The sequence below is a fragment of the Etheostoma cragini genome, chromosome 19 (assembly GCF_013103735.1).
Source record: "Etheostoma cragini isolate CJK2018 chromosome 19, CSU_Ecrag_1.0, whole genome shotgun sequence".
Lineage (NCBI taxonomy): Eukaryota > Metazoa > Chordata > Actinopteri > Perciformes > Percidae > Etheostoma > Etheostoma cragini.
In genome coordinates this window covers 1,991,733-2,010,183 of record NC_048425.1, presented here as the reverse complement: position 1 = coordinate 2,010,183, position 18,451 = coordinate 1,991,733, and the positions used below count along the sequence as shown (strand labels likewise).

The following is an 18,451-nucleotide window of genomic DNA, read 5'->3' as shown; positions in this document are numbered from 1 at the left end:
CATCCCGAACATTTTCTCAAAAGCCCCCAAACATTTAGCGTTTTCAAATAATTTCAACTTCTATCATTTTCCCCCAGTCTCTCTGACTGGACCAGAAAGTCAATGGAGCAAACATTTGTCTTCTTTTGGTGACATGAGAATTTTGATTCAGTACATCTTAATCCTGTATCTGATTTAGCGAGACACAATCTCCACAGTCTGACTTCCGCTGCAATTCGGTGTGAATGAAGCCAAAGTGCGGTAAAATAATCTTTTCTTCCACCACTGAGTGACTACTATCTCTCACAGAGTATTGCTGCTAATGACCCCAACCTCCTCCAAATCCTTTGTTGTTCCAGGGAAACCACACCCTCAGACCTCCTTCCTCCGGGCTTGTGTGAGCTCTGCAGATGTTGAGACTTGAGATGCAAGAGTGCCGGGCCTTCATCGTCTTCTTCTCACTTCAAACATGGAAGCAGACACCAGACAAACCTTCTGATGTCCACCCATCCTCCTTTCCTCCTCGCCGTCTTCACTTCTCTCCTGTCAACCATTTTGCTCCATCCAAACTTTGTTCTGTTTCGTCTTCCCCCGCTTCATCCCACCTCTTCCCTCTGCTTCGTCCATCCCTCCTGAGGTTCCTCCTGCTCCTCCTGGCCTCCCTGTTTTTACTGCCCCGCTCAGCACAAGCGGCCTGGTTTCAGGTCGGGGTGGTGGGGCCGTGGGGGTGTGACCCTCTCTTTGCCAAAGCCCTCCCCAGTGTCGCTGCACAGCTTGCCGTCAATCGCATCAACAAGGACCGCTCGCTGTCCTACGCTGCAACCTTTGACTACACTGTGCTGCAGGTATGATGCTCATCTCAGCCGAGAATGCCCCCACCAAAGAATGCTCCCAAAGGTCCCTTTTTCAAGCAACAATTACGACTCATATTTACGTTTCTAGAGCGTCTCCTAGATTATGACTGGAGCAAAGCAGGTAGTAAGGTGGTTGAAGGATAAAAGCACTACATTTCCATGTAGAGGGGCAGGTTGGGGTGGTGGGCGTATCAAACGAACACAGGACTTTCACCCAGGACGGTTCGAGTCCCGTTTGAAAAAAAAAAGTAAACAGAAAAGGTTTTTCCAAACTTTATGTTCATCGTGTGCATTCATGTTTTTTAAAACTTTATGTGCGTCATGTGCATAAGCGGAAGTGAAGTAACGTCGGAATTTAACCCAAGCCACGATCTTTTTCTAAACTTAACTAAGTCGTTTATGAGCATAAACATGACCAAACGTGACCATTCCATGTTAAAGACCTGTTTAAACCACGTCCGATGTTCTCTGGTTTTGGATATGATGCCGGAAAACGCTGCTGCTGTGGTTCGTGTTAGAGGATAGAAACAAATGACCGTTTCGTCGTATGGTTTGGAGGAATTGTCTCAGCGTTAAATCAAAGTAGTTATAAAACAATCTGTGCTTCGTATCCTATCCTCTACTGGTTCAGCAGTAAGAAGCATTCGGAGAACAAAGCGGAGGGTTCAGTACACAATATTCAAGGTTTAATGAGACATTGTCTAGCAATCGCCCCATTCGAGTCGGTTATGTGGGAGTAGAAAGATAAGAAAAAGGCTCCAATGGAAAGGAGCATTGGTTCAAGGTAGGTTCAAGCTGATAAATCTTCAGAAAAGAAAACAGGGGTTACAGTTTCCGATACCAATTAAGACAGATGAGAGAGGCTTTGTTTGAGCTTTTGCGTAACAGATTCATAACACTGCCTGATTGGTACATTGATTAATCTATTCATTGTCTGGCTCTTCAGGAGCCATGTGAGACCTCAAGGGCGCTTGAGAAGTTCATCGGTTTCCACACAAAGGCCTCAGGGTACATCGGACCATCCAACCCCAGCTACTGTGACGCTGCTTCAATGTTGAGCAAAGGCTGGAACAAAGTAGGTTGAGTTTCTGTGTGAAGGGTATTTCAGAGGGACTTAAGATGCTGCGTGTGTGGTCACATCTCCTCTACTCTCCTCCTCTTCTCCAGGCTTTGTTTTCTTGGGGTTGCGTTGGCGTCGAGCTGGACGATGTTCGGAGCCACCCGACCTTTGCCCGCTCCATGCCGAGGCCCACTTGGGTGCTGCTCAGCGTCCTAAACTACTTCAGGTGGGCCCACGTTGGCATCATCTCTTCCTCAGAGGACATCTGGGTGGAGACGGCCACTAAGGTTTGAATATTTCTCAAAAATAAAGATGCTATTGGTTTTCTAGTAGCAACCTAGATCTTTTAAAATCCAATAAAATTGAGGATAGAGGAACACACACACTGCTGGGACATATAATGTCTAATTATGACACCTAAATACTTTATTTACTAAGAAATGAAGGGGGAAAAGTGCCTGCCTCTGTCTCGTCTAGGTAGCTGATTCGTTGAGGAGCCACGGTCTGCCAGTCAGACTGGTCAGCATCATGGAGAACACGCCTCACGGCATCAGACGAACTCTGACCAAGCTCCGCAAGATGGCGGAAATACGTGGTGAGTTCCAGTTTATTAAAATCTGGCACATTCTTGCATAACTTCAATGACATTATGACAAAACTTACTAGATTTGCCTTCCCACCATATCCATAAATATCCTGTTGGGCAACTTTATAACCACTGCACATTTAAGAAACTTCCAAAAGAAGCTTCATAACATAACATGGAAGTCGGATTCCCCTCTCCCTATTGATGGAAATTAAATATAATTTTCCACTTAAAACTATCACATGTACTCTAAGGAATGGATATGACAAATTTCTTGAGATTTGAAAGCCCTGTTTGGCCTCTAAGGAGACCTTGCCAACTCATATAGCAGATGTAATCTGATATATGATGCGCCACTGTTCGTCAGGACAAGTTACATTGCCTCTTTTCTTTTTTAAATCACCTACTCTTGTGAAGTAGGGCCTACTTAGTTTGTAAGTAGGTGGGTCAGGGATGGGACTTGGAGTTATAAATTGATTAGGAATGTCCGTTCTTCAGTGTTAGAAGCTTTAAACCTGCAGTTCATTATCATGTCCGGGTCTAGTTGTGATCCTCTGCATGCACTCCGTCCTGATTGGCGGTGGAGCCCAGAAGCAGCTCTTGGAGACGGCGTACGACATGCAACTGACTGACGGCTCCCTGGTCTTTGTGCCCTACGACACCCTGCTCTACAGCCTGCCCCACCGCAACGTGACCTATCCGGCTCTGAAGAAGAACAGCAAGCTGCTGCGGGCCTACGACGCTGTGTTAACCGTGACCATCAACTCCCCCCAGGTGTCCTTCTACGAGGCCTACAGCGATGCCGTGGAGAGGGGAGAGCTGGCCGGGACGCTGAAGCCTCAGCAGGTGATGTGTGAGACTGTTGAACAGGGTCTGAAGTTAACTTTTATGGTGTGTGATTTGAAAATCCACCACATAGGCTTTTTGCCAGGCAGTTTCTTGTGTTAGTCCAGATTACAAAAGGGTAGTCTATATCCACCACGGCCAACTGCTGGGACTGCTGTGGAGCCAGCCGGATGTCACTGTTTTCGGTCGGATGTCTGTCACCTTCTGCTTTCTTTATGTTGGAGTTCTAAACTTGGGTGGATTTGTGAGGACTATGGATAACTGCTCCTCAGATCTCTGCAGGGTAAATCCAGACAGCTAGCTAGACTATCTGTCCAATCTGAGTTTTCTGTTGCACGACTAAAACAACGTTTGAACTTACACATGTTCCATTAAAACAAGTTCCTTACCGAGGCTATTTTGCAGCGGCACCGTGGCTTAGGGGCCAGTAAACCAGAGTATGTTTTTCTACCATCCTGGAATGTTGTGTGGACTAGCCAGACCTTCCTCCACAGCACTGTAGAGGAAGGTCTGGCAATGCAAGGCTACAAAAGGTTTTAACTTTCTCTTTCTCTGAGCCATACACACAACAGTCCCTGCAGTACATTAGTCCTGTACTGCTGTCGTAAATCAGCCACTCACGATGGCCGTTATCGCAACAGTCCACTACTACTGTCTTCTTTAACTTTTCTTTGAATCATCCTAATATTTTTGTATGTTGCTTTTTTCAGCCGGTGTCTTCATCCCAGTAATGTGCTGCCACATTTTTTAGCTCAAATCCAAGACAATGGCAAATTTGGTTTATATGCAAAAGAACAACAGTGGCAAGAATAACTAATGAATCACTCAGTTGTTATCAGCTATCTACCTGTGTGGCAAGTGGACACTTTCACCCACAACTGGCGCATGGTTTGGCGTTCAATTCAGGCCGTGGTGGAGGGCTTTGGTGCCCTGTTGAGATTCTCCTTGAGCAGTTCAATCCTTCTGTGTGTCCCGTAGGTGTCTCCACTCTTCGGCACCATCTACAGCTCCGTCCTCTTCATGGCTCACGCGGTGCATCGCGTTCGGCAGGCTGGGGAGTGGATGTCTGGGGGAAACCTGGCAAGACACACCCACAACCTGGACTTCCAGGTACCAGTAGGATTGTGAAAAAGACATTCAGTGTTTCAAACTATACCTGTAAACTCAAAAAATTAGGGTAGAAGCTGGATAGCACCAAACATTAGCCACAATAATTTTTTTTTACAGAATGTTGGTATTTATCTTTTTAAATTTTAAATTAAAAAAAGATAAACACAGAGATTCTCATTCTCAGTTGAGGCATTTCTAAAGGTCACATTTCCTTTAAATTACCAAAAATATGTTAATTAAAAAATAAGTCCAGCATTAAGTCCTACACTAAATTAAACTATATATAACTATATATAGCCACATATAATAGTACTCACAGTATCCAAACCAAACTCTTAAAGTTTCATGGCATGATAGAGGGACAAAAGCCCAAAATAAAAAAAGGGCTGTTCCAACTATGTATTGTATTAACCTTGCAGGGCTTCAGCCACCCAATCAAAACCAACGGCTCTGGATCAGCTCTGCTGGAATACGTCATCCTGGACACGGACGGACTCTCCTGGGAACTGAAGCCAACATACAAGTAAATAAGCCCTGAAGTTAACCCTTGTGTTGTCTTCCCGTTGACCATGAACTTGTCCTTCCATGTCAAAATTGTTGTTTTTTTGTTGCTTTTCCGAAGTTTTTGTCATTTTTTTAAATTTATTTGTCGCTTTTTTCAGCTTTTGGCGCTTTTTTAAAAACCCGAGCTGGTTTAATAACAGGTTTAACACAAATTCTTGGAATTTATGGTCAACAAACCTCATTTGTATCAAATTATACATACGTTTTTAGTTAAAAAGGCAGAAATTATGACTTATTTTTACTAATAGTTAAGATCAGAGGATGCTGAGTGGATCACAGATGGGTAGATGTCAAAGTTTAGTCCGGATACTGTTTTGAAAAATAATTCAAATGCTATAAGATTAAATAAAACACCTAAAAAACTCAATGAAAGTAATCATTAATTTTACCTGAAGAATGTTGTCTGGAATCATCCATGTTATTTTTGGGCAATTTGGTTGCAAGAAATCCATATTTCTGATATAAAACACTTTGAAACGGGTCAAGTTGACCCGAGGACAACACGAGGGTTTTGGCGGTTTTATGGTTGTGCGTAGAATTGAGGGCGTAGCCCCGCAGACCCCCTCCGCGTCTACACCGTGGCCTGACGTGCACCTCTCCAAAAATCTAACTACACCCATTTTTCATGCTGTATTTTAACGTGTATTTTGTTCTAATGGGTGCCTTTTACTCTACTCATAGAATGCAGGTGTTATTAATAACTTGGTCGAATTGATTGACAGGATCGACATGGAAGCCGGTATGGTGCGTTTCCTTGGTCGAGAAATCCACTTCCCTCGTGGCTATAGACCCAGGAAGGACGCCTCCTGCTGGTTTACTCCTGGGGTCATCTGCTCTGGGGGTTAGCCAACCACACACATATACACACACACACACACACACACAGACACACAGACACACAATTTAAACCTTTCTCTTGTTTTAGGTGTGGATCTGTTCTCAACCATTAGCATGTTCCTCGAAGCGATGGCCGCCTCTGTTGTCGGCGTGGCAGCTGCTTACTGCATCAGGTAGTCATGTCGGAATAAAGTTAGTAGGAAGATGTGACCGTTGTTTGCAGTTTAGTGTTTTTGACAACAGCTGTTAGCAAGTCAGTTGTCTTCTTCTTCTTTTTGTAAATGATGGCGGTTTGGATGCTTCCTGAGATGTAACTGCCCTTCTCAGGAAGTTATCAGCCAGCTAGCTAGTCAGTCAGTCAGTCAGTCAGTTAGCTAGCTAGCTAGTCAGTCAGTTAGCTAGCTAGCTATTTAGTCAGTCAAACAGTCAGTCAGTTGGTTTGCAAGTCAGTGAGTCAGTTAGCTAGCTAGCTAGTCAGTCAGTTAGCTAGCTAGCTATTTAGTCAGTCAATTAGTCAGTCAGTCAGTCAGTTAGCTAGCTAGCTAGTCAGTCAGTTAGCTAGCTAGCTATTTATTCAGTCAATCAGTCAGTCAGTTGGTTTGCTAGTCAGTCAGTCAGTAAGTCAGTCAGTTAGTGGTGAGTCTACACATAACTATCTTGCTGTCTCCTTCTCTTCTCTTGTTGCCTAGGCGACGCATCAATCAGATCCGACAGGTGAAGGGTCCAAACAGGATCCTGCTGACTCTGGCTGACGTCACATTCATCAACCCGTCGCTTAGCAACAAGGTCCGCCGCTATCCGATTGACTTTTTACTTGTACTAGTTGTACAAGTAAAAACTACACAAGAGGACGTGAAATTTGATATTTCATTTCAATTAATCTCATTTATATTAGTGAAGACGTTTATTAACCATCATGTGCGGCAGTCTCATCCTAGGGCGCATGCCATTCCCTCTCTCTCTCTCTCTCTCTCTCTCTCTCTCTCTCTCTCTCTCTCTCCCATTTCACATCTCAAGAAATCCTTCAGAATAAAAGCCTAATAAGCTGACATGCTGGACTTTGCCCTCTTTACAGAAGCTGAGTATGGATGGCAGCAGGACGAGGAGCGTCTCGGACACGTCGCAGGGCTCGTCCCAGTCCCCGGCCACCTACGAGAACTCCAACGTCGTCATTTTCGAGGTGACACAGTCACTTTCATTTAAATAGGCCAATTACAAAACCCCTTTTTAACCCTCATGTTGACCCTGGGTCAAATTGACCCCTTTTTTTTATATCAGTGTTCTTTTTAATTCCCCAAAATAACATGATTGATTCCCCCCAACGCTCTTTGCCAAGTACACATCTCTACTTTCATTCATTTTGGGGCGTCTTATTCAATTTTATAGCATTTGGAAAAACAAATTGAAGTGTTTTTGAAATAGTATTGAGTAAAAGTTGACATATTCCAGTCTGTGATTATCCATCAACATCTATTCTTTTAATTTTAGTCTAAATAATTCCTAATTTCTGCTTTTCTAACTCAAACAATAGGTGTAATTTCCTATAAATGAGGTTTATTGACCCTAAATTCCAAAAATAACTGTAAAAGTAAAGTAAATAAGTTAGTGTTATGTAGTGTTACACATAAAAAAGTGACAAACATTGAAAAAAAGAGACCTTTTTATTTTAAAAGTTAAAAACATCGATAAAAAGCTTCAATAAAAGTGTTGATTTTCCATTTTGACGGGAATACAACACAAGGGTTAAACTTCAAAACCTCACAGTAGACAAAATCAGAGATTTTAATCACAGGTGCTCTTTTACGGGGGGGTTGCAACCCAGAAAATGAAGTATGTGATGTTTGTTCAAAAGTGGAGATCTCAACTTAATGTGCAGTTGTTTATCTCGATTAATCGTGGTTTAATCCATCAAAATAATATTACAGCCCTAATCCCAGTCTTTTATAAACTGTAAAGACCAAAGAAGAGAAAATAACCAAGTAGTCCAAATCAAATGTCTTCATCCCACTTTGGCAGCCTAACATGTAAACTCTGCACATGGGTTTGAGATCGAGCCAACCACCACAAACCTTTGACAGTTTGGGGATACTTTCTCAGGAATTACCCCTACGTGTAAAAATAATAACACATATTGAGAGGATGAAGTCACGTGGCAGCCTCTGTGGGGTTGAGCAGCTTGACTGATGTGTGGGTGCTGTCTGTCCTCCAGGGGGACTGGGCCTGGTTGAAGAGACTTCCTAACGGGACGTTCAGCCGCATCTACCCCAAAACCAGCCAGGTGTTTGAACTGGTAGGTGGAGAAAAAAAGACAGAACCAGCAATACAAAATATGGACATAACGAAATATCCTTGTCCTTCGTCATGCGTCACAAGATCCGATATTCTAATGAAGGTTCCCACATTAAATAAAGGACACACACTATACACGATAATAAAGACAAACACAATAAAGGTTTGACAAAAATATATTAAATATATTATATATACAGTATATATGTAATTCAATTAATTGATTTTCAGTATATATACTGTTTATATACAGAATATATATTACATATATTATATATAGAGTATACATATCTTACTTCATTGAATTAAATTAAATTAAATGATATTGAATTAAATTAAATTAAATTAAATTAAATTAAATTAAATTAAATTAAATTATATTGAATTAAATAAAATAAAATTAAATTAAATTAAATTAAATTAAATTAAATTAAATTAAATTAAATTAAATTAAATTAAATTTTGATTTTAATTTATAATTTTGATTTTTAATTTAATTTAGTATAAATACTGTATATGTACAGTAGATATACTGTATATATATTATATACTACAGTTGCTTTTTTCCATAAATGTATTGATTAATAGAAAATGTATGTAACTGGACATAATATTGTATTTATAAGACAAGGTCTGAACTTTGAGGATCCCGGGTTTATAAGGAGCAGTATCTAGACTATCGCCTAATTTGCAGTGAAATTCATTTTGGGTTCCCGAGCAGCTCTGCTCCAAAACAAAGAAAGAAGAAGAGAAAACCACACACATAATCGTGAGCCGTGTATCGTGTGTCCTACGGAGAGGAACCCTGTGATTCCCTTCCCTGATCATGAAGTACTTCTGTCTCCTGGCTGCAGATGAAGGACATGCGTCACGAGAACGTCAACCCCTTCCTGGGCTTCTTTCACGACTGCGGCGTGTTTGCCATCGTGACCGAGTTCTGCTCCAGGGGAAGTCTGGAGGACCTGGTGCTCAACGACGACGTCAAACTGGACTGGATGTTCAAGTCCTCGCTGCTGCTGGATTTGATCAAGGTGGGTATGGTGACGGCCAGAAGACGGGATGGGACCACATGAGACGGTGGAGGTGGTGGTGGTGGTGGTCGAGGGGAAAGGGACATTTTTAGGACAGCATGGACACTCAGATAAAAAAAACTAAAACTTATATGTGTTGCCAGTGTTGACATGAAGCAGCCTATCACATGTTCTCCTCTGGCTCTTTAAGACTGGTCTGTTTAGGAGTAAAAACTGTAATAATTTATTAAAATTTTATAAAAAATGTAAAATGGCCGACTGCATTTTTCAAACTGCACGAGTCGCAGTATTCGTTAAAGCCAAAAAGTGTGTCAACATCAGTTTTAAATTAATATTGTCGTGCTCAGAGATGTCCGGGCCTTGGTGTCCATATTCTACAGACATGAGAAGACATCTTGGTTTGGTACACATCCTCGCAACAATCATAATATAATATAATATAATATAATATAATATAATAATATTATTATTTTCATTTTAATGCTTGTTTAATGTTTAATGTTTTTTTAACTGCAATTACAAATTGAGAAAAATAATTTTTTTGCACATTGGATTTTTAAAGGGCACTTCTTCTTATTAAAACAATGTGATTTTGTGTTTATTTTGTATGTTATTCATTTTTGGGGTACTCAAAAAAGTTAACCCTTGTGTTGTTTTCGGGTCAAATTGACCCGTTTCTAAGTGTTTTATATCAGAAATATGGATTTCTTTCAACCAAATTGCCCGAAATTAACATGGATGATTACATACAACATTTTTCAGGTAAAATTAATGATTACTTTCATTGAATTTGTATTTAATCTTATAGCATTTTTTTTTAAATTCAAAAACAGTATTTGGACTAAACTTTGACATCTACCCATCCACTCAACATCCTCTGATCTTACCTATTAGTCAAAATACTTCATAATTTATGCCTTGTTAACTAAAAACGTACGTATAATTTGATACAAATAAGGTTTTTTGACCATGAATTCCAAGTATAAGTGTAAAACCTATTATTAAACCAGCTCAGGTTTTAAAAAAAGCGGAAAAAGTGACAAATAAATCAGAAAGAAATGACAAAAACATCGGAAAAGCAGGAAAAAAAAACAATTGTGGTTGACGGGAAGACAACACAAGGGTTAAACTATTTCACCATATTTTAAGTTCAATAAATACAACATCTTTCCAAAAGTTAATGGAAACTCGTGGACCAAAATTATTGGGATTGTGATTTTTTTTTCCATAATGGAGCAGCCCTAAAACCATGTGGGTGGAAAGTGTTCGGATCCGTTGCTTAGTCACAGTTCTTGATACTCACAGTACCTCCGCTAACTTGTATTCTGTCTCAGGGAATGAAGTACCTCCACCACCACGGCGTGTCCCACACTCGACTCAAGTCCCGTAACTGCGTGGTGGACGGACGTTTTGTCCTGAAGGTCACAGACTACGGCTACAACAAGGTCCTGGAGGCTCAGAGGTTCCCCTACGTGGAGACGCCTGCCGAGGGTGAGACAACACGTCCGAGCAGGGACCCTTTGTGAGATTCTTCGCCACGGTAGCTAACTAACGGCGCTCTGCGTGTCCCCCAGACTTGCTGTGGACGGCTCCGGAGAACCTGAGGAGCGGTCAGCCGGAGCTTCACGGGACTCTGTCTGGAGACGTGTACAGCTTCGCCATCATCATGCAGGAGGTGGTGATCCGAGGGCCCCCCTTCTGCATGATGGACCTGTCCGCCACAGGCAAGATCATCGCTAGCATGTAGCAGGCGGGGCTGTAGTCGGGTCCACCTTTGTCGAGTCCAAGGCAAGTCCAAGACTAGGACTAGTTGAAACCGAGCCAAGACCAAATTCATTTCTAGTGACTCCGGAGCAATCCCGGAAGTTGGACCTCGTGGATGTAGACCAGAATTTAACAAATACCTGTTTTTTGGATGAGTAGGCTTCATCAATGGTTTGGCATTGAAGGAGAAAACTACATTTGAACAAAAGCATATAGCGCTGGACTCGATCGAGACCAGCTAGAATATTTGGCGAGTCTAATGGCCGAGTCCGAGACGAGGCTGAGTCCAAATACCAACGAGTCCAAGACAAGTGCGAGACAGTAGAAAAACGTCTCAAGTCCGGACTGATGTAGTACAGCAGTACAGCAGTACTTGAGGCAGTTTAGAAATACAGCCTTGGTCTTGAAAAACTGAAGAACTAGAGAGCTTCTTGGAACAGGTCTTTGTAAGAAGAAGACTCTGCTGTCTGGTTGGGGGGCATCAACAAATCCAGTGAGCACTTGTCTTTAGGGCAAAAGATGCCTAAAGTGCCTTTCATTACATCTGGCACATTCTAACTAGAATCAGATTAACCCTCATGTTGTCCTTGGGTCAAATTGACCCGTTTTCAGTTAATTTTTTTATTTTTTTTGTCACAAAAGATGGGCCGTCGAAATAAGACAATAATAAAAATATCAAAAACCTTTGGAAAAATCAACAAAAACGTCCAAAAAAGAAGCCACAACATTGAAAAATTTAAAAAAAATGTCAGAAAAAGTGATACCAATGTTGAAAAAAAGTGAACATGGTTGATGAGAAGACAACACAAGGGTTAAAAACATCCCATTTTCAGTGTTTAAGCGTCTTCTTCAGGGAATTACAGGAAAGGTTTGAGCCGAACAAGATAATGGTGAGAGAAAAACACCAGGTTACCAGGGGCAACCCATCTATACCACTGTTCACTTAGGGTACGTTTTTTGATCTGCGTTTCTTCTACCTGACCGACATTTTCATCCTAACTGCTGGCATGGCTACCAAAGACCACAGACCACACACACACACACACACACACTTCATGTTTATCTCTGTTTTAGATATAGTAGAGAAGATTCGTAAGCCGCCTCCTCTGTTCCGGCCCCTGGTCAGTCCGGACTTCGCTCCGTTGGAGTGCATCCAGCTGATGAAACAGTGCTGGAACGAACAGCCAGAGAAGAGACCGAACTTTGAGGAGATCTTTGACCGGGTAGATATAAAGTTCTAACAACATGTTGCTTTAATTTGAACCACATGTTTACCTTTGAATGCTACAACGCGACATTTTAGCTACTGAAATATTGGTTTATATTGGTAAATGCCGTTTTTACACCTCCTAAAACATCCTAAACATTTGATTTAAATGGTTTATTTTTGTTTGGAAAAAATCAACTTGAGAGTCAACCTCGTTTGGTTCTCAATTGGCTCTTCGTTTATCTGTTAAACTTCAACTCATGTCTTGTTTCTCCTCATGTTTCTCAGTTTAAGAACATCAACAAGGGGAAGAAGACCAACATCATCGACTCCATGCTGCGGATGCTGGAGCAGTACTCGTCTAACCTGGAGGAGCTGATCCGGGAGCGAACGGAGGAGCTGGAGATCGAGAAACAGAAGACGGAGAAGCTGCTGACTCAGATGCTTCCTCCGTGAGGACACGTAGACAAGCGCACCCTCGTAGAAACACACACACCTACACAGACATACGGGTGCCGAATGGCTCCTTCTATTAGGGCTGCACGATATGGAAGAAAGATACAACAAAGTCGACGATATTACGTGAACACATATCAAAGTATTCTCAGTTTTGCCTTTCTGCTGCTTTCAGTATTCTGCTAGAATACAACAAATTGCTTGTTATATTTCTAACAAACAAAAGGAAATCACTTAAAACGTTCTTTTTTTAATATTATTATATTAAAATAATATTATAAATTTAACAGTGAATTAAATATAAAAGGCAACACCAAAATAAAAAAGAATGACAGGTACATTTTAGTCTACGCACTGTGTATCCACGACCTTCCGTCTCCAAGATTGCTCCAGTGTCAATCTTTTTGATCTTTTTTTCACAAAAGCGATAAGCGAGAAATCTGGCGACTTTATGTAGAAAAGACAGCAACTTTCTGTAAAAAAAAGTCTATTAAAAAGTATTGTCCAGTGAGCATGCAAGGCACTGATCTCCTGTTATAATAATAAAATACCTGAATTGAATTTGTGATTATTTGGCTAAAGATTTCTAGTTCTGTCCATCTACCTTGCTGACACAACCACTCTTTTCGAGGGGATGTCCGTTACTTTCCTCTTTCTTTTATGTTGTAATTCTCCGGTGGATTTTCTGAAGACTATGGTTAGCTGGTCCTCAAATCTCAGCAGGGTAAATCCAGACAGGTAGCTAGACTATCTGTCCAATCGGAGGTTTCTCTAAAATTACTTCTGAATGTACACGTTCCACCAAAACAAGTTCTTTCCCGAGGACATACTGCAGCGGCACCGTGGCTCTGTCCGGAGCTTAGTGCGTCCCAGGACGATTGTGATTGGTTTAAAGAAATACCAATAAACCAGACCATGTTTCTCTCCCATCTCGGAGTGCTGTGTGGACGAGCCAGACCACTGCCAGACCCTGCTCCACAGCGATGCGGAGGAGGGTCCAGCAGTGGTGTCTACATTTTAATTTACATTTAATGTCTTTGTCAATGTTTTTATGGCACCAGTTGATATCGCTAAGGCGATAAAAACGATTCATTGTGCAGCCCTACTTTCTATCTCTACGACGCGAGCTTCTCAAGAGTTGAGACACGTATATCAGACTTGGGTTTTCTCCCCGGCTGCAGGTCTGTGGCCGAGGCTCTGAAAGTGGGCGGCGCGGTGGAACCGGAGCACTTTGACAGCGTGACGCTCTATTTCAGCGACATCGTCGGCTTCACCACCATCTCGGCCAACAGCGAACCCATCGAGGTGGTGGACCTGCTCAACGACCTGTACACAGTCTTTGACGCCATCATCGGAAACCACGATGTCTACAAGGTGCATTAAAATCTCTCGTTTGTGTCAATTAGGAATGTAACGAGGAATCGGTTACAAATCCATAAATCTGTGTTAAGATTACAACTGGTTGAGATTAAAAAAAGAATCCCAAAGTATATTTTAAACGTCCTAGGGCGTAATCTACTTTGGATTTCACTTTTTTGACTTCAGACGTCCCTACGTCATATAAATTAATTTCTATGAAGCAATGAATTTCTATTTGTTTAGTTATTTGGATGAGGGGTTCATTTAAAAATCAAATTTTTGAATTTATTTTTTTAAAATAAAGTCCAATTTCAATTACACTTTTGATAAGAGGTCACATTTGCTGTTTTGCACAGAAAAAAGACATGAAAGAATATCTTTCAGCCATTTTTCTGCAGCTCATTTTGTTAAAAAAATCCCGAGAGCAATCTTATCGTGGTTCTAAAATCGGGATTTGTATTGAATCGTGAGCGTATCGTTACATCCGTAGTGTCGATATCGGGGCAGTAAACGTCTTCTGGCTCACTCTCTTGCTCCACTCCAGGTGGAGACTATCGGTGATGCTTACATGGTGGCGTCTGGTCTTCCTGTCGCCAACGACAACCGCCACGCTGCAGAGATAGCCAACATGGCCCTCGACATCCTGAGCGCCGTGGGAACCTTCAAAATGAGACACATGCCAGACGTTCCTGTCAGGATCCGTATAGGACTGCACACAGGTGAGGCAGGAAGTTAAGTTAGGTTAATTTGGGTAAATCGTGGTACCTAATACTGGGTTGATATGCTGTAGTCTTTTGATCCAGACTACAGTGTATTGTTGGTTTCAGGAGTGTTGTGTGAGCAATAATACCCCAAATAACGGATCCCTGCATGGTCATGTTGTTGTATCTATTATGTGGGTCTTTTGCAAAATTAGACCCTAGTTAGTCAACTTAGCCAACTGAAGAAGTAATAGCTCGCTGTGTGTGTGTGTCTGTGTTTGTGTGTGTGTGTGTGTGTGTGTGTGTGTGTGTGTGTAGGTCCGTGTGTAGCAGGTGTGGTAGGTCTCACCATGCCACGCTACTGTCTGTTTGGAGACACGGTGACCACCGCCTCTCGCATGGAGTCCTCTGGGTTACGTATGTACAAAAAATAAGTGTTTATGGATGACATAATCAGACAGTGATGGGTTTTTTTTGGCGTATCCTTTGAAGAAAATAACATAGAAGTACCAAGAAATACCAAGAAGAGTACAAATCATCCCTAGCTTAAACAGTTAGATTGATGAGATGAAATCAGGAATAACTATAATGATAATGACTTAATAATGATAATTGATTAATCATGTTCAAACATTTTCAATTCCAGCTTCTTAGATTTCTCTGTCATACGTGAGAAAAAACTGAATATTCTGGAGGTAAAGTCCTCATCTGACATTTTAAAGCCAGAACGATTAATTAATAAATAAGAAAAATAACCAGCAGATTGATTAAAGGTCCCATGTGTGCTACTGGGCCACATTGACATATAATACCTAAAAGGACTTATGAAAGCAATTTCATACAGTGCAATCTGACATTTTTACCCATTTCATTTCAATGCTGTGTAATATTTATTTATTATTTAGTACTTAACCATTTAATTTCATTACAGTGCAATATTCATTATTAATACTTAATTACTGTTTGCATACAAAGCTATTTTACAAATGATATGTATATAGATGCTCTCAGGACTGTGCACCAGCTCCCCCCCCCCTCCTTTCTTTCTGCAATACCTATAATTTATAATTTTATATTTTATATTTTTACATTTCCTGTTGACACTGTAAAGGTTTTTCTTCAATCTCGTTGCACAGGTACTGCACTTGTGTATAATGACAATAAAGGCTTTCTATTTTATCATATTCTATGGCATGGAAACTTAACTTTGAGTTGTTTACCATTAATATGCATTCACCCAGCCACCTTTATAAAAGCATCCAATGAACACCATGTCAATGGACCTTTAATTAGGAAAATAACCGTTAGCTGCCTGAGGTTAAAGAATTACTCAGATATCTTACTAAAGGAAAATATGCGGTATTACAGTGTAAAAGAACTCTCTTACAAGTCAAAGTCCTGCATTTAAATCTTATTTAAGGTACAGTAATAGCAACAGTCCTATTTAATTTTCCCAACCCCCTAAAACTTCTAACATCCATTTCTTTTTTGTGTGGCTGCAGCCTACAGGATCCACGTCCACCAGAGTACTGTGAAGGTGCTGCTGGACTTAAACGCCGGCTACAAGCTGGAGTTGAGAGGCCGGAAGGAAGTCAAGGTAGAACTCTTTTATTTAGAGAAGGAGATTTCCGCATGTGGATGAAGTTCTGTGTCCGTCGCTGCAGGTTGTCTGTGTGTCTCGTTCTCAGGGGAAAGTGGTGGAGGAGACCTACTGGCTTGTCGGGAGAGAAGGATTTAACAAACCACTTCCTGTTCCTCCAGAGATCAAGAGTGGGTAGGAACATCTTTCTTTTGTTCTTCCTCCTCAACTGGTTCCTACCACGTTCCTCCAAGAGTCCTGCACCGGTCGCTCTTGTCTGCGCAGCTCCGACCCAAAAAGGAACCCCTTGTGTTGACAAGAACGAGTAATCTCATCTGCCAGACCAGGAATGTATAACACAATTTCACTAAGGGCCACACTGGGAAAATAAGAATCTCATCAAGGGCCAGACATGTTTAATTTACTGACATGCTTTTTATTTAATCAAAGAAAATTCATACATACAGTATATATATACCAACTTAGCCATCAAACCAAAGAACGACACACATCGAAAAAAACACTAAAACGGACAATGTGCCATGAAACGTCGTAAAGGTGGCAAAAATGTTGGGGAAAAACACCCAAAGTGTCCGCAAAAGTGAGTGTTGCAGCCATTATACAACTTTTTTTTTATTTCATTTTTTAATATACTACATTGGTGGCATTTTTAGGTATGTGGTCTTGTGTTAGTGTGTTAGTGTACGTGTTACCGTGTTGGCATGTAGTGTTATTGGAGTTTAATGAAAACAACTGAAGGATTCAAATCAGTCCACAACCAACATGGTGTATCTGATTTGTTCAATCCGTACTTTTACGGGGAGTTTAGTGTGGAAACTATTTCTTGGCAAACTTCCTGGAGTCTTGACATCACAATGAGGTTGCCAGGGTGGACAAAGACAGCAGGTGTATTTTTAAGACATTTGGACCGAGCATGGCTAGCTGTTTCCACATGCTTACATTCTTTTTGCTTAGCTAGGCTAATCACCTACCTGCTCTAGTTCCATACTAGACATACAGACAGGAAGTTAGTATTGATATTTTGATCTAACTGTGTGTGTGTGTGTGTTTGTGTGTGTGTGTGTGTGTGTGTGTGTGTGTGTGTGTGTGTGCGTGCATGTGACCAGGCAAGGGGCCCACGGGCTCCAGATGGCTGAGATAGCCCAGTACAAGAAACAAAAAGCCGAGAGACATCAACAGGAGCAGCTTACAAAGAGGAAAAACTGAGGTAATGTTATGCATTATTTAAAAAAAATGTACGCTTGCATTGAAGTTGCTTCTTCAATGTGACACTGTTAAAAAAAACTTGGAAATGGATTCTTTGTCCTTCCCTGCTTCCTCTTTGTCTTTTCTCAGCTTTTGCATCACAACAAAGGAGTCAAAAGGACCTGAGACGCGTTTCACAAGGCGGTGAAGATCTTTAACGTCCGGGTCATGACTCAGCAATCCGCACCTGAAGAGGACCACTACGTCATGGTGACCACAGACAGAACCATCTCGAAGAACTAATTATAAAGCGTCTGACAACACTTATCACATGACCGTTCACACACACTGGGCATGTGCATGCCGGTGTAAACAGGAAGCAGAGTGTCTGATGTTACTTAAAAATCATGGATATATAAATTGAAAGAACAACAAGGGTGAAGAGTAAGACCAGAGCAGGTGTGTATTAGCTTTGAACGACGACGAGGTGGAACTGTCTCCGATAGGTAACATCGTCGTTTCAAAAGGTCTCCGCTCGTGTCCATCCAGACGACAAAGCAACCTCGGAGTTTTATAACCCAAACGGGGGCAGCAGTGGTTCCAAATGTCTCCGTTTTAGTAATGAAGACACAAAAGATATTAAACGTGGCAAAAGATATTAAATGTAGGAGTGTAAATGTAGCCTGAGAAACGTTTCCAGGAAGAGAAAGGTGGCTAGTTATCACCATGTGTGTGTGTGTGTTAACGGCCGGAGTTGAGGACATGGAGTCTAGTGTGGAAACTTATGTATGAACTGTATGAAGCCTATAGGAGAGATTATGGTGACTCAGCAAAGCAGGGATCTGCAGGAACTGTCTGTCAGCAGCGGCTAATCTCTCCCTTTCATTTCCTCCTCCGTTGCTTCCCTGTTTCTCTGTTGGAAGGGACAGAAGGAGACTGAGAAGGAGATAAAGGAAGATTAAGACGGGAAGGAGGGGAAACAGCGAAATTAAGAAGAGAAGGAGGGGAAACTGAGGTAAATTG

At 41.5% G+C, this 18,451-nt stretch overlaps 1 protein-coding gene across 1 annotated transcript in view; it reads left to right on the top strand.

The window, feature by feature from the left end:
* Nucleotides 1–17,715, top strand: part of gc2 (guanylyl cyclase 2) — an 18,262-nt gene extending 547 nt beyond the window's left edge. The window contains exons 2-25 of the mRNA XM_034856562.1: nucleotides 339–824; nucleotides 1,780–1,908; nucleotides 2,001–2,180; nucleotides 2,371–2,488; nucleotides 3,024–3,325; nucleotides 4,304–4,435; nucleotides 4,855–4,958; nucleotides 5,722–5,840; nucleotides 5,925–6,009; nucleotides 6,526–6,622; nucleotides 6,912–7,016; nucleotides 8,046–8,126; nucleotides 8,980–9,156; nucleotides 10,491–10,647; nucleotides 10,731–10,880; nucleotides 11,995–12,143; nucleotides 12,416–12,579; nucleotides 13,765–13,957; nucleotides 14,487–14,661; nucleotides 14,962–15,060; nucleotides 16,146–16,240; nucleotides 16,332–16,417; nucleotides 17,350–17,450; nucleotides 17,579–17,715. Of these exons, the coding sequence (XP_034712453.1) occupies nucleotides 390–824; nucleotides 1,780–1,908; nucleotides 2,001–2,180; nucleotides 2,371–2,488; nucleotides 3,024–3,325; nucleotides 4,304–4,435; nucleotides 4,855–4,958; nucleotides 5,722–5,840; nucleotides 5,925–6,009; nucleotides 6,526–6,622; nucleotides 6,912–7,016; nucleotides 8,046–8,126; nucleotides 8,980–9,156; nucleotides 10,491–10,647; nucleotides 10,731–10,880; nucleotides 11,995–12,143; nucleotides 12,416–12,579; nucleotides 13,765–13,957; nucleotides 14,487–14,661; nucleotides 14,962–15,060; nucleotides 16,146–16,240; nucleotides 16,332–16,417; nucleotides 17,350–17,449 (3,432 nt within the window). The 5' untranslated portion in view covers nucleotides 339–389 and the 3' untranslated portion in view covers nucleotide 17,450; nucleotides 17,579–17,715. The remainder of the gene's footprint in view (nucleotides 1–338; nucleotides 825–1,779; nucleotides 1,909–2,000; nucleotides 2,181–2,370; nucleotides 2,489–3,023; nucleotides 3,326–4,303; nucleotides 4,436–4,854; nucleotides 4,959–5,721; nucleotides 5,841–5,924; nucleotides 6,010–6,525; nucleotides 6,623–6,911; nucleotides 7,017–8,045; nucleotides 8,127–8,979; nucleotides 9,157–10,490; nucleotides 10,648–10,730; nucleotides 10,881–11,994; nucleotides 12,144–12,415; nucleotides 12,580–13,764; nucleotides 13,958–14,486; nucleotides 14,662–14,961; nucleotides 15,061–16,145; nucleotides 16,241–16,331; nucleotides 16,418–17,349; nucleotides 17,451–17,578) is intronic.
* The last annotated feature ends 736 nt before the right edge of the window (nucleotides 17,716–18,451 follow it).